Here is a 14,152-nt window from a genome sequence, read left to right as displayed (position 1 = left end):
TTTCTTCCTGCCTTTCTCACCAACCCCTGAATCTCCTCCCCATTGGATGACTTCCTTGACCAAGGCTAACATTCCTGCAGGGTTGGGTAATCGGTCAGTCTCCCTAACCTGCTGAAAGTAGCTCATTGGCCACAATCAAAATTAACAAAACTGACAGCAAGCCAAACCAACGCTGAAATTAGCACTTGGCCTGCTTTACGGGAAATCCTGTCCCTGACTGAGAGGAGCAATGCAGGGTGTCATGGATGAAAGGATTGCCTTGTTTTCTTTGACATCCTCTCCTACAGTGTCTCTTTCTCTCTCTTTTATAGTGCTGGCTGTGGAAGGACCGGTGTGATCTGTGCCATTGATTATACCTGGAAGCTGCTGAAGGATGGGGTAATGTTATCTGAATATCCGATTTGCATATATGAAGCTCATTTGAGAACATCTTTGCATCACAACAGGGAACTGAGAGATCTAAAAACACATTCAGCTAAAATATCTCACTGGCAGTTTATTGAAGCTGTAAAATGTTTGAAGTGAATGCATTTATTAAAAGAATGGCTTAAGAACTATTTGAGAAACACAAGCATATTTCAGATCCATGACAATGTGGTTGATTCATAATTGTCCTCAGAGCAATTGTAGATGGGCAATAAATGCTGGCTTATCCAACAATGCTCACATCCCATGCGAAAGTGAAAAGGTTAATGCAACAAGATAAGGGCATGTGGAGTTACAGGTGATATATCAGTTTGGATACAGGATTAAATGGGGCAAGCTGTGACTAGTAACTATTTACAATCCATCTTAATGACTAAGCCTCCTCAAATTTGGGGTTAGGGCCCCAAGTGGGGTCACAAGCTGACATTTTGGGTTTGCAAATGGTTACTGTGGAGTACTGACTGAGTTATATCAGCTGTGCTCTAACAAGCTACCACTCTCTCAGCTCTCACTGACGAGTCATGACTATCTTCAAAATGGGGTCACAGTGGGTGAAGGTTTGGGAAATACTCACTTAGGCCAAGGGACAAAGGATAACAAATGCAGGTTGGCTGATGACACAAAGCCAGAATGCACTGTGTTGAGGCCACAAACAGGCTCAGTGAGTGGGCAGATGGAATACAATGCGGGGAAGTGTGAAGTTCTTCATTTTGATTGTAAAAATAGAAAAATAGAACATTTTGTAAAAGGTGTAAAACTTTGAAGTGTTGATGTACTCTTATGAGGAACATAAAACGTCAGCATGCTGGTAGACCAAGCAACGAAGAATGCAAGTTAAGTACAAGAATAAAATTTCTTGCTACAATTGTACAGGGCTTTGATGAGACCACACAGTGAATGCTGTGTGTGGTTTTGGTCTCCATGTTTAAGGAAGGATGCATGTATACTGGAGGCAGTTTGGTGAAGGCTCACTAGATTGATCCTTGGGATCAAGTTGCTCTATGATGAGAAACTGAGTAAATTGAGTCTTTATTCTCTGACGTTTAGAAGAATGAGTGGGCGATTTCATTGAAACATACAAGATTTGGAAGGGTCGAAAAGTGTGTTGCTGGAAAAGCACAGCAGGTCAAGCAGCATCCAAGGAGCAGAAGAGTCGATGTTTCAAGCATAAGCCTTTCATCAGGAATGTGGGGAGTTGACAATGAAAGGTTGTTTCCTCTGAACTCGATTATGTAGAACAAGGGGAGCACAGTCCCAAGATAAGGAGCTGATCATTTAGGACTGAGATGAGGAGAAATGTCTTCACTCAAAACATGGTGAATCTTTGGAATTATCTACCCCACAGTGTCGTAAATGCTCCATCACTGAATATATCTGAGGCTGAAGTAGACCAATTTTTGGTCTCTATAGGAGTCAAAGAATATAGGGACTGGGCATTAAAGTGAAGTGAAAGCCCATGGTGATATTGAATGGCAGAGTTTATTTGATGAGCCATATATCATTCTCAGAATCACAGAGTTATGACAAGACAGAATGGGAGCACTTTGGGCCCACTGGGTCTCCATCAGATCTCCAGAAAAGCATCTCACTTTGTGCCATTCTCCTGTCTTCTCCCTGTCACCCTGCTCCTTTTCAAATTACACTCTAACTCTCTTTTAGATGCATTCATTGAAGCTGCCTCACCAATCCTATACAGTGTATTCCAGACTATAGTCTCTGTCTATAGGAAAAAATGTTCTCTCGTATCATTTTTGCTTCTTTGACCAATTACATGCAAGTCTGTGTCCCCTCACTCTCAATTCTGTCACGATTAATCCAAAGAAGGACAGGACTTGTACAATGAATGGTAGGGCCCTGGGTGGTGTTATAGAACAGAGAGACCTAGGGTTTCAGGTACATAACTCCTTGAAATTTGCATCACAGTTAAAAAGGGTGATTGAAAAGTCAGTTAGTATACTTGCCTTCATTGCTCAAACCTTTGAGTATAGAAGTTGGGACAACCATGTTGAGGTTGTACAGGACATTGGTGAGGCGTTTCTGGAGTACTGTGTGCAGTTCAGGTTGCCCTGTTATTGGAACGATACTATTACATTGGAGAGGGCTCAGAAAAGATTTTCCTCGATTTGCTGGAAATGGAGGGTTTGAGATCTATGAGTGGGGACAGCTCCTCTCTAGCTACACCGTATTGGTGATCCTTTATTTGTTATAATTTTGTGGACTTTTTTGACAGACTATTTTTAATTTTGTTAAACAGTTTAGAGTTTATTTCTTACTGATTGGTTTTAGCATGCTCCTGAAATCTTCAGGATCACCAGGATCACAATGATAGTCAGTGTGCACACCCTAGTATTTACCACAAACACTACCTAGTTCGATATTATTGCCACTGTAATGGTACATACTAGTGTTGGCTAATTTAGTGTAACACTCAATCTCTGACTTCCTCAAGACTGGATAGTTGTTGGCTTTGCCTTGATGAATTATTTTTAAAGTCTGTCTGTAGCCAATCACATCTTTGCTACTTTTCATAACCAGCTGGAGTTTAGAATTGTTGGATTTCAAAGACTGTTTTATGTTTTGGGTGGTACAGTAGCTCAGTGGATAGCATTGCTGCCTGACAGCACAAGGGACCTAGGTTCAAATTCCCCCTCGGGTGACTGTCTGTGTGGAGTTTGCACATTCTCCCCGTTTCTGTAAGGGTTTCCTCCGGGTGCTCCAGTTGCCTCCCACAGATGTGCAGTTTAGGGTGACCATGCTAAGTTGGGATGTGTGGATTAGCCTTGTGAAAAATGCTATGTGGAATTAGAGGGATGTTGTGGGAAATCTACAACACACACCAGTTTAGAAGGGGCCTCAGAGAGATTGTCCTCAGAGCCCATGCAAAGTATTAGTCTGTTTGTACAGAAGGACACAAGAAATATGAGTCCCTCAAGCCTGCCTGGCCACTGAACATCACAGCTGATCTGCCCCAGGCTCTTTTGTGTCAGCTCAGCACAACCATCAACTCCCTGATATTTCACAAATCTTTCTATCCATATGACAATTGTCCTGAGCTTGGCTCTTCTCCCTTTGTACTTGTGGCCTCATGTGATGCTCTAGCAGTTTCCCTTGACATAATGACGCAGAATGACCATTTCACATCTTTGATTCTCTGGAAGATCTCTCCTCTTGACTGTTATAGGCTTAAATGTCCAATGTTTTTCTGACTTCTCATCATAATTCAGAGATGACAGTGAGGATCAGTCTCCCACCCAGTCTCTGAGCACCTTTCAGAGGTTGAATCTCTCTTTATCAGGGTTAGAAGTCAGGCTTCTTTTAAGGGTAAACCAGAACAGCTTCAAAGTTCATTACCTGAGAGCAGGTAATGCTGTCACAAAGCTAGTCCCTTTATTTTTCTAAAAGCTGGCTCAAGGAGACTCTGTCCTTGCTTTTTTCCAGCGGGGTAATAAACTAGGTCAAGCTCCGATCAGTCTGGTTTGATACCGAGATAAAAGGATTTTGAGAGGCCTTTTGTTTATATATAAACAGATGAGATTTTAGGCCAAAGTGGTCATGTTTTCAAAGTGATCTGTATAAAGAAAGGGGAGTGGTCAGCTCTCTAGCTGAGCTGAGCAGTGTTCGTTGAGTCTGGAACTGGTTGGGAGTTCAACAGGGAGCTTTGTGGAAACTCTCTCTCTCACTCTTTCTGCCCTTCAACTTCAACCTGTAAGCATGTGTTCCACTTATATGGGTTTTTAAAGGGGGTTTGCTTATTGGGACTGTCGTGTATATTCGGAACAGCATAATTAAGACTTGTTAGATAGGTTGAGTTCTGTAGAGGTTCTTTATGTTTTTATGTTTCATTATGTAATTTTGTGAATAATTCTTTCTGTTTTAAAATCTAATAATCAATCTAGCTAACTTAATCTGGGTAATTTTCACTGTGCACTCACCGAAACAAATTGCAAAGTTATGGTCTGAACTGCCTGCGTAAGAATGCTTTGAGTGGTCTGGCCTAGTCCAAAACAATGCTCGCTGGACTTTGTATTTAAGAGCTGGGTTCTTCATTATATTAAAAAATATATGTATAATCATAGGATAATTTGGGGGAAAATCAGACCCAGGGTCCTTCCAATGATACAGTGGGTAGTGTCCCTATCCCTGATCTGAGAGGCCTGAATTCAAGTCCCATTTGCTCCAGAGATGTATAATAACAGCTCTGAATAGGTCGATTATGAAAAATTGGTTAAATTTAATGAAAAAAAAAGGTGGCTTCTTTCTGAACAGGTCCAGACAGTGGACTATGGGTGGGGTCATCTCTGCCAATTGTCTTTCATAGTTATGTTCATGCCTGGGTGTCCGTGGAGAAGCGGCATCTGGTGTCCATCAATACACTCGATGCCTTTAGAGAGGTGGGCACTATGTGGGATACCGTGCTTTATCTCCCCCTCCAACTCTCCAACGTTTTGAGTTAGTCCCTTCTCTCTTACCCTACCTCCCCCTCACATTTAATGGGCTAGCCGGGTGGGTACTGGTGGTAGTTAAAAGGAAAAGGACCATCAAACGTCACACTGATGTTGCTGGTGGGAAAGCCATTCAGTTGTGCTTGATAGAAAATAAGATGTAAGGAAAAAAAGTGCTGGGCTCCTTAAAAAACAAAAGAACTGCAGATGCTGGAAATCAGAAACAAAACCAGAACTTGCTCGAAAAGTTCAGCTTGTCTGGCAGCATCTGTGGCGAGAAAGCAGAGCTAATATGTGAGACTTCTGAAGCTGGATTCTTTGCTCTTGCTGGGCTTTGCCTGTTCTGTAAATAACTGGAAACGGGGTGATTTAGTGATGTGGAATATAAATGAAAAGTCCCACTGGGAGAAAAGTTGTCAATAATAATACTGACTGAGATAAAAGAGAGAAAAAAGAAGCTGGATTCTTAGGGAGCTCTTGAGGTACAATGATAACATCCCTACCACTGAGCCAGAAGGTCCAGATTCAAGTCCCATTTGCTCTAGAGATGTATCACATTCCTGACTAATTGGTTTCAAAGGAAAAGGGCTGGGCTCTTCCTCAGGGTGAGCTTCTGGGCAGAGATAGGATCTACATGGGAAAGATAGAAACTGCTATCTCTGAAAGTCGTGTTTCTGAAGGAATTATTCTGATAGATAAGAGCCTGTTAAATATCATTAACTTCATAGAATTCCTACAGTGTGGAAGCAGGTCATTTGGCCCATTGTGTCCACACTGACCTATCCCATCCTGTATCTCTATATTTCCCCATGGCTAGTCCACCTAACCTGTACATAGTTATATAGTTATGGAGATGTACAACATGGAGACAGACCCTTCAGTCCAACTCGTCCATGCCAACCAGATATCCTAAATTAATCTAGTCCCATTTGCCAGCACTTGGCCCGTATCCCTCCAAATCCATCATATTCATATACCCATCCAGATGCCTTTTAAATGCTGCAATTGTACCAGCCTCCACCATTTCCTCTGGCAGCTCATCCCATACATGCACCTCCCTTTTCATGCAAAAGCTGCCCCTTAGGTCCCATTTAAATCTTTTCCCTCTCACTCTAAACCTATGTCCTCTAGTTCTGGACACCCCCACTTCAGGGAAAAGACCTTGTCTATTTACACATCTATGGACCATGTGGGGGGAGAACCAGAGAACTCAGAGGAAGTCCATACAGACACAGAGGGAATGTGCAAATGTCACATGGATTGTCATTCGAGGCTGGAATCAAACCTAGGCTCATGGCGCTGTGAGGCAGAAGTGCTAACCATTGAGTCACTGTGCTGGATCCAGTGAAGAACTTTTTAACCAATTGGTCACAACCCAATTAACAATGCCTGGACGATGAAATGACATTGACCACAAAAGATAACTCTGGTTCTGCCTCCACAGATAGTGTAAGAACTGCTGAGATTTTGCTGCACTTTCTATTTTTATTACATACTGAACTTTTTTATTCAGCACCCACCAGCTTTTGCTATTACAGGAGCTTTCTAATTGATATTTTTCCATTGCAGATAATTCCAGAAAATTTCAGCATTTTTGACCTGATTCAAGAAATGAGAACGCAAAGACCATCAATTGTACAAACCAAGGTACAGATGAAGTTGTAAATAATGTTGAAGCGTAGAGAACAAGTGGCATTAGCAGCTATCAGATAAGCTAACTCTTCCTCGTTGAATCAGAAAGAGAGATGTAACTTGCATTTCTGTAGTGCCTATCATATTTCAAAAGGGGCTGTAAATATTGCCATGCCGCCTGGGGATTCCACTGTAAACAATGCAAGTTCCCCAGGGACCAACGCCCCCCCACCCACCCATAAATATTGTGACTTTCCTACAGACACCTTCTAAATACTGTCACACATTTCCTAGAACCCTCTCTGAATACTGCCTTGCTCCCCAGGATTGTCCTGTAAATAATACCATGCTGCCAGAAATTGTCATAAATTAGATTCTACTAAAAGCCAATCATTTGAAATTGTAAGCAGAACTAACTTTAACCTGATGTGGGTTAATTAATTGTCTGTCTCCAGGGCGTAAGCTGTAACTTAGCACAGTTGCAAGAGTCATAGAGCTGTACAGCATGGAAACAGACCTTTCGGTTCAACCCGTCCATACCGACCAGATATCCCAACCCAATCTAGTCCCACGTGCCAGCACCTGGCCCATATCCCTCCAAACCTTTCCTATTCATATACCCATCCAAATGCCTCTTAAATGTTGCAATTGTACCAGCCTCCACCACATCCTCTGGCAGCTCATTCCATACACGTACCACCCTCTGCATGAAAAAGTTGCCCCTTAGGTCTCTTTTATATCTTTCCCCTCTTGCCCTAAACCTGTGCCCTCTAGTTCTGGACTCCCCAACCCCAGGGAAAAGACTTTGCCTATTTATTCTATCCATGCCCCTCATAATTTTATAAACCTCTATAAGGTCACCCCTCAGCCTCCGACGCTCCAGGGAAAACAGCCCCAGGCTGTTCAGCCTCTCCCTGTAGCTCAGATCCTCCAACCCTGGCACCATCCTTGTAAATCTTTTCTGAACCCTTTCAAGTTTCACAACATCTTTCCGATAGGAAGGAGACCAGAATCGCACGCAATATTCCAACAGTGGCCTAACCAATGTCCTGTACAGCCGCAACATGACCTCCCAACTCCTGTACTCAATACTCTAACTAATAAAGGAAAGCATACCAAACGCCTTCTTCACTATCCTATCTACCTGCGACTCCACTTTCAAGGAGCTATGAACCTGCACTCCAAGGTCTCTTTGTTCAGCAACACTCCCTAGGACCTTACCATTAAGTATATAATGCTAAGATTTGCTTTCCCAAAATGCAGCACCTCGCATTAATGTCGCACAGGCCATTCAGAAATGCATTGCCTGGTCCTGTACATGAGCTGGGCAGATCATAACCCATTCCTCCTCCTGATCACTAAAGCAGAAGAAGAACAGCTGTTTTCTGTCATTGTAGATTATTCTTTCCTCCCCTTAATTTTTAGAGTCATAAAATTGTATAGTGTAGAATCAGACCCTTCAGTCCAACTTGTTAATACCAACTAACCTAATCTGGTCGCAGTTGACAGCACTTGGCCCACATCCATCTAAACCCTTCCTATTCATATACCCATTTAGATGCCTTTTAAATGTTGTAATTGTACCAGCCTCCACCACTTCCTCTGGCAGCTCATTCCATACACGTACCATCCTCTGCATGAAAGCGTTGCCTCCTAGGTCCCTATTAAATCTTTCCCCTCTCACCCCAAACCTATGCCCTCTAGTTTTGGAGTTGCCACTGCTGGGTAAAAGACCTTGTCTATTTACCCTATCCATGCTCCTCATGATTTTATGAACTTCAATAAGGTCACCCCTCAGCCTCTAATACTCCAGGGAAAACAGCCCCAGCCTGTTCAGCCTCTCCCTATAGCTCAAACCATCCAATCCTGGCAACATCCTTGTAAATCTTTTCTGAACCCTTTCAAGTATCACAACATCCTTCATATAGCAAGGAAGCAAGAATCGAATGCAGTAATCCAAAAGTGGCCGAACTAATGTCCTGTACAGCCACAATATGACCTCCCAATGCCTATACTAAATACACTGACCAATAATGGAAATCATGTCAAACGCCGCCTTCACTATCCTGTCGACATGCAGCTCCACTTTCAAGGAACTATGAACCTGCATTCCAAAATCTCTTTATTTGATAACACTCCCAGGATCCTCCCCTTTAAGTGTATACACCCTGCACTGATTTGCTTTTCCAAAATGCAGCACCTCACACTTATCTCAGTTAATCTCCATCTGCCACTTCTTGGCCCTTCAGCCCATCTGATCAAGGTCATTTTGTACTCTGAGGTAACCTTCTTCACTGTTCACTACACCATCAATTTTTGTGTCATCTGTCAATTTAATAGCTATTCCTCCTATATTCACATCCAAACCATTTATATAAATGACAAAAAGCAGTGGACCCAGTACAGATCCTTGCAGCATACCACTGGTCACAGGCCTCCAGTCTGAAAAGCAACCCTCTACCACTAGCCTTTGTTTCTTACCTTCAAGCCAATTTTGTATCCAAATGGCTAGCTCTCCCAGTATTCCATGGGATCTAATCTTGCTAACCAGTCTACCATGCAGAACCTTGTTGAAAGCCTTACTGAAGTCCATTTAGACAACTTCCACCACACCGCTTTCATTAATCATCTTTGTCATTCTTCAAAACACTCAATAAAGTTAGTGAAATATGATTTCCCACACACACAGCCATGTTGGCTATCCCTAATCAATCCTTATCTTTCTAAATATATGGAAATCCTGACCCTCAGAATTCCTTCCAAAACGTACACACCAATGATATCAGCCTCACCGGTCTATAGTTCCCTGGCTTTTCCTTACCTCATTTCTTAAATAGGCACCACATTAGCCACCCTCCAGGCTTCCAGCACCTCACCCCTGGCTCTCGATGATACAGATATCTCAGCAAAGGGTCTAGCAATCACTTCCCTAGCTTCCCATAAACTTCTGGGTACTCCTGATCAGCTCCCAGGGAATTATCTACCTCTATGCATTTTAAGATGTCCAGCATTTCCTTATCTGTAATATGGATACTTTGCAAGGATATTACTATTTCTCCATGTTCTCTAGTTTCTATACCCTTCTCAACAGTAAATACTCTTTCAAAATACTCGTTTAGTATTTCCCCCATCTCCTGTTCTACACATAGGCAACCTTGCTGATCTTTAAGGAACCCTGTTCTTTCCATAGTTTTGTCCTTAATGTATTTATGAAATTCCTTTGGATTTTTCTTAACCCTATTTGCCAAAGCTATCTCATGTGCCCTTGTTGCCCTCCTGATTTCCCTCTTGAGTATATTCCTACTGCTCTGATACTCATCTACAGATTCACTCAATCCTAGCTGTCTATATCAGACATATGCTTCCTATTTCTTGAACACAGCCTCAATTTCTCTGGTCATCCAGCCTTGCCCTTCACAGGAATGTACTGCCTCTGGACTCTTGTAATCTCATTTTTAAAAGCCTCCCACTTTCCAACCATTCCTTTTCCTGCAAATAACCTCTCACAATCGACTTTGCAAGTTCATGCCTAATACCATCAACATTGGCCTTATGCCAATTTTGAACTTTGAATTTTAGATCAGGTCTATCCTCTTCTGTCACTATTTTAAAACTAATAGAATTACGGTTGCTGGCCCCAAAGTGTTTTGCCACAAACACCTCAGTCACTTGTTCTGCCTTATGTCCCAAGAGAAGGTCAAGTTTTGCTCCTTTTCTATCCGGAACATCCACATACCGAGTAAGAAACTTTTCTTGCACACACTTAATAAATTCCTCTCCTCCAAGCCCTTAACACAATGGCAGTCCCAGTCTATGTTTGGAAAGTTAAAATCGCCTCCCATTACAATCTGTTCGTCATTTTTATAAATGACCTGGATGAGGGCTTAGAAAGGTGGGTTAGTAAATTTGCAGATGACACTAAGGTCAGTGGAGTTGTGGATAGTGACGAAGGATGTAGTAGGTTGCAGAGAGACCTAGATAGGATGCAGAGCTGGGCTGAGAGGTGGCAAATGGAGTTTAATGTGGACAAGTGTGAGGTGATACACTTTGGCCGGAGTAATCAGAATGCAAAGTATTGGGCTTATGGTAGGATTCTTGAGAGTGCAGATGAGCAGAGAGATCTCGGTGTCCATGTACACAGATCCCTGAAAGTTGTCACCCAGATTGACAGGGTTGTTAAGAAGGCAAACAGTGTTTTGACCTTTATTAACAGAGGGATTAAGTTCTGGAACCAGGAGGTCATGCTGCAGCTGTACAAAGCTCTGGTTCGGCCACACTTGGAGTTTTGTGTACAGTTCTGGTCATCCTTATAAGAAGGATGTGGAAGCTTTGGAAAGGGTGCAGAGGAGATTTACTAGGATGTTGCCTGACATAGAAGGAATGTCTTACAAGGAAAGGCAGAGGGCCTTGAGACTGTTCTCGTTAGAGAGAAGAGGGTTGAGAGGTGACTTAATTGAGACATATAAGATAATCAGAGGGTTAGATAGGGTGGACAGGGAGAGCCTTTTTCCAAGTATGGGGACAGCAAACACAAGGGGACACAACTTTAAATTGAGGGGAGATAGGTATAAGACAGATGTCAGAGGTAGTTTCTTTACTCAGAGAGTAGTAAGGGTATGGAATGCTTCATTTGCAATGGTAGTAGATGCGCCAAGTTTAAGTGCATTTAAGTCGTCATTGAACAGGCAAATGGACGTACATGGAATAGTGTAGGTGGGATGGGCTTTAGATTAGTATGACAGGGCGGCGCAACATCGAGGGCCGAAGGGCCTGTACTGTGCTGTAATGTTCTATGTTCTATTATTCTTACAGATAACTGAGATCTCCTTTACCATTTGCTTCTCAATTTTCCACTATTGGGGGGTCTATATAACATACCCTATTAAGTGATCATCCTTTTCTTATTTCTCAGTTCCACCCAAATAACATCACTGGGCATACTCCCAGGAATATCCTTCTTAAGTACAGCCATAATGTTATCCCTCACCAAAAATGCCATTCCCGCTTCTCTCTTGTCCCCCTTTCTATCCTTCCTGTAGCATCTATACACTGGAACATTTAAGCTGCCAGTCTTGCCCTTCCCTGGTTCATATCTCCATAATAACTATGATATCCGAGTCCCATGTTTCCAACCATGCCAGTTCATCTACCATACCTTTTAGGTCTCTTGCATCAAAATAAATGCAATTTAATTCATCAATGTAGGCTCGTTCTCTGCCTTACTCTTGTCTGCCCTGACTATTTGATTTGTTCCTCTTCCCAACTGTACCAGCCTCAAACTTATCTCTTAATCTCCATCCCTCCACCACACCCACAACCCTCCACCCTTTTAAAAACTCCCGAGTAGCATTAGCAAATCTCCCTGCCAGAATATTAATCACACTGGAAATAATCCAGATGTTACTACTCTCAAGGATCTACTTTTTAACCTCCTGCCTAATCTCCTATATTCTCTCTTCTGAACTTTGTCATTTTCTCTTCCTGTGTCATTGGTACCAATGTGTTCAACAACCTCCTGCTGATCACTCCCCGCTTTGAGAATATTCTGCACCCTCTCTAAGCCATCCTTGACCCTGGAACCAGGGAGGTAACACACCATTCTGATGTCTCGCTGTCAGCTGCAGAAATATCTGTCTGTGCCTCTTACTAGACAGTCCCCTTTCACAATCAATTGATTGGAACCTGACATACTCCCCATTACATTGGAGCCAGTCTTGGTACCAGAAACTTAGCTGTCAGTACTATAATCTCCTGAGAGTCCATCACTCCTTTACATTTTCCAGAACAATCACTTTTTCTCATCAAACTTGGATTTTCTTGTTCACTTTCTTTTTCATGTCCCCCTCTTTCTGTTTTTGCTCTTATTCTCGGCTGGTCTCTGACTTTCTTCCTTGATGAGGTCTCTCGCTGCTCTCTCTCACACTCTCATACACATTCTTTCTCTCTCACCTTGAATTTTTTGTTTAAAAATGTGTTTCAGTGTCAATCAGACCGGGTTCTTTTGTGACCAGCGGAAATGCTCAGTGTTCTATAGCGTGCTGGAGTTTGTTGTTTGTGGCAAGAATGAAAGTGTTCTGACATCTATGTTAATATTTCCTTTTACTGTCTGTAGGTGGGACAGTTAAAAGTTGATGTAGTGAAGAGGAAAATGCACAGACTTTGATAAATGTGTCAAGTAACTTCACAGAATGTAAAACTGCCTCAAGTAACCTTTCCACTTTAAACAAAACTGCATTTTCACACATTTTGGATAAAAAAACTCTTTCACTTGTAGGCTTCCCACTCTGTACCTGAAAATAAATCTGATTAAACAGCATTATTATTGTAGAAATGTGATTTCAGCAGATGGCTGACACAGCTTGGAACAATTGAGCACTCCAGACACTACGTTCAACCTGAAGTTTGTCAGTTCTTCAAGATCTCAAGACTTCTGGTTGGATTTTTATCTGCCGAGTTGAATTAGAGGAGAATGTTAGTCCTGGAGAAGGACATTCTGTCTCCCGCAACTGTATAGGCTTCACTCAAAGCAGTTGGAGCCTAGGAACTTGGGAAGCAGTTTAGCTCATCATCTGCGGTGTTTGAGGGGGTATTTGATGATTATATGGATAAAGGGCGGCACGTTGGCTCAATGGTTAGCACCTGGCCTTACAGCGCCAGGGAGCCGGATTTGATTCCTGCCTTGGGCGACTGACTGTGTGGAGTTTGCACATTCTCCCCGTGTCAGCATAGGTTTCCTCCGGGTGCTCCGGTTTCCTCCAACAGTCCAAAGATGTGCAGGTTAGGTGAATTGGCCATGCTAAATCGCCCATAGTGTTCAGGGATGTCGGTTAGGTGCATTAGTCAGGGGGAAATGTAGAGTGATAGGGAGGGTTACTCTTTGGAGGGTCGGTGTGGACTTGTTGGGCCAAAGGGCCTGTTTCCACACTGTAGGGATTTTAATTGAAAATAATGTGCAAATGTACAGGAAAAACAATCCGGTAACTGGCATTAGGTAATAATGCTAATTTGCAGATCTGGCCAGACACAATGGGCCAAACGGTCTCCTTCATTTAGTATATGTCTGATCTGTCTCTCACCTACAGTTACATGTTTTTTGCTGCATATATTCATGAAATACTCTCATTAAAATCTATCACCCTATCGGTAGATCAACATTTCCCCAAAGGAATCAAATAGAAACTCAATGCAAGTTTAGGAAATCAAGGATATTTCAATAGAACAGCAAAGTGAAACTTAGGTAGATTAGTAAAGATTTCATTGAATGTGGGAGCAGGCACAAGGGACAAATGACCTATTTCAGCTCCAATCTCCCGACATCATTTGTAGAACAGGAGCAGGCCATTCAGCCCCTCTTTAACTCCCTATCCAATATAGTCATACACAAAACAGTCTGAGGCTTGTAAAACCTGTTCATCCAGCCTCAGCAGTCCCAACAACTCTCTCTTAAATCAGGTTAACATAGGAATATAGGAACAGACCATTCAGGCCATCAAGCCTGCTGTATTATTCAAAGTGCTCACAGCTGATCAAACACTTCAATTCCATTTATGAAATCTACTTTAATCTCTACCTTAAACATTCACAAAGACTCAAAAGTGGTCAACCAATGGAATTTGCTACCACAGCTGACTGTGGAGGCTAGGTCATGACTA

The 14,152-nt window shown here is 42.4% G+C and overlaps 2 protein-coding genes across 4 annotated transcripts in view; one reads left to right on the top strand and one right to left on the bottom strand.

The window, feature by feature from the left end:
* The window catches only part of LOC140467500 (serine protease 27-like), a 126,964-nt gene that overhangs the window by 54,566 nt on the left and 58,246 nt on the right, over positions 1 to 14,152 (bottom strand). The gene's annotated exons all lie outside the window — the stretch shown is intronic.
* LOC140467495 (tyrosine-protein phosphatase non-receptor type 22-like) overlaps positions 1 to 14,152 on the top strand; it is a 98,271-nt gene that overhangs the window by 37,199 nt on the left and 46,920 nt on the right. For both annotated transcript variants that reach the window (XM_072563913.1, XM_072563912.1), the window contains exons 9-10: positions 312 to 378; positions 6,438 to 6,515. In XM_072563913.1, coding sequence (XP_072420014.1) covers positions 312 to 378; positions 6,438 to 6,515 — 145 coding nt within the window. The remainder of the gene's footprint in view (positions 1 to 311; positions 379 to 6,437; positions 6,516 to 14,152) is intronic.

The sequence above is a fragment of the Chiloscyllium punctatum genome, chromosome 45, assembly GCF_047496795.1.
Source record: "Chiloscyllium punctatum isolate Juve2018m chromosome 45, sChiPun1.3, whole genome shotgun sequence".
NCBI lineage: Eukaryota > Metazoa > Chordata > Chondrichthyes > Orectolobiformes > Hemiscylliidae > Chiloscyllium > Chiloscyllium punctatum.
The sequence above is the reverse complement of the archived record's forward strand: the minus strand, read 5'-3'. Positions and strand labels throughout refer to the sequence as shown.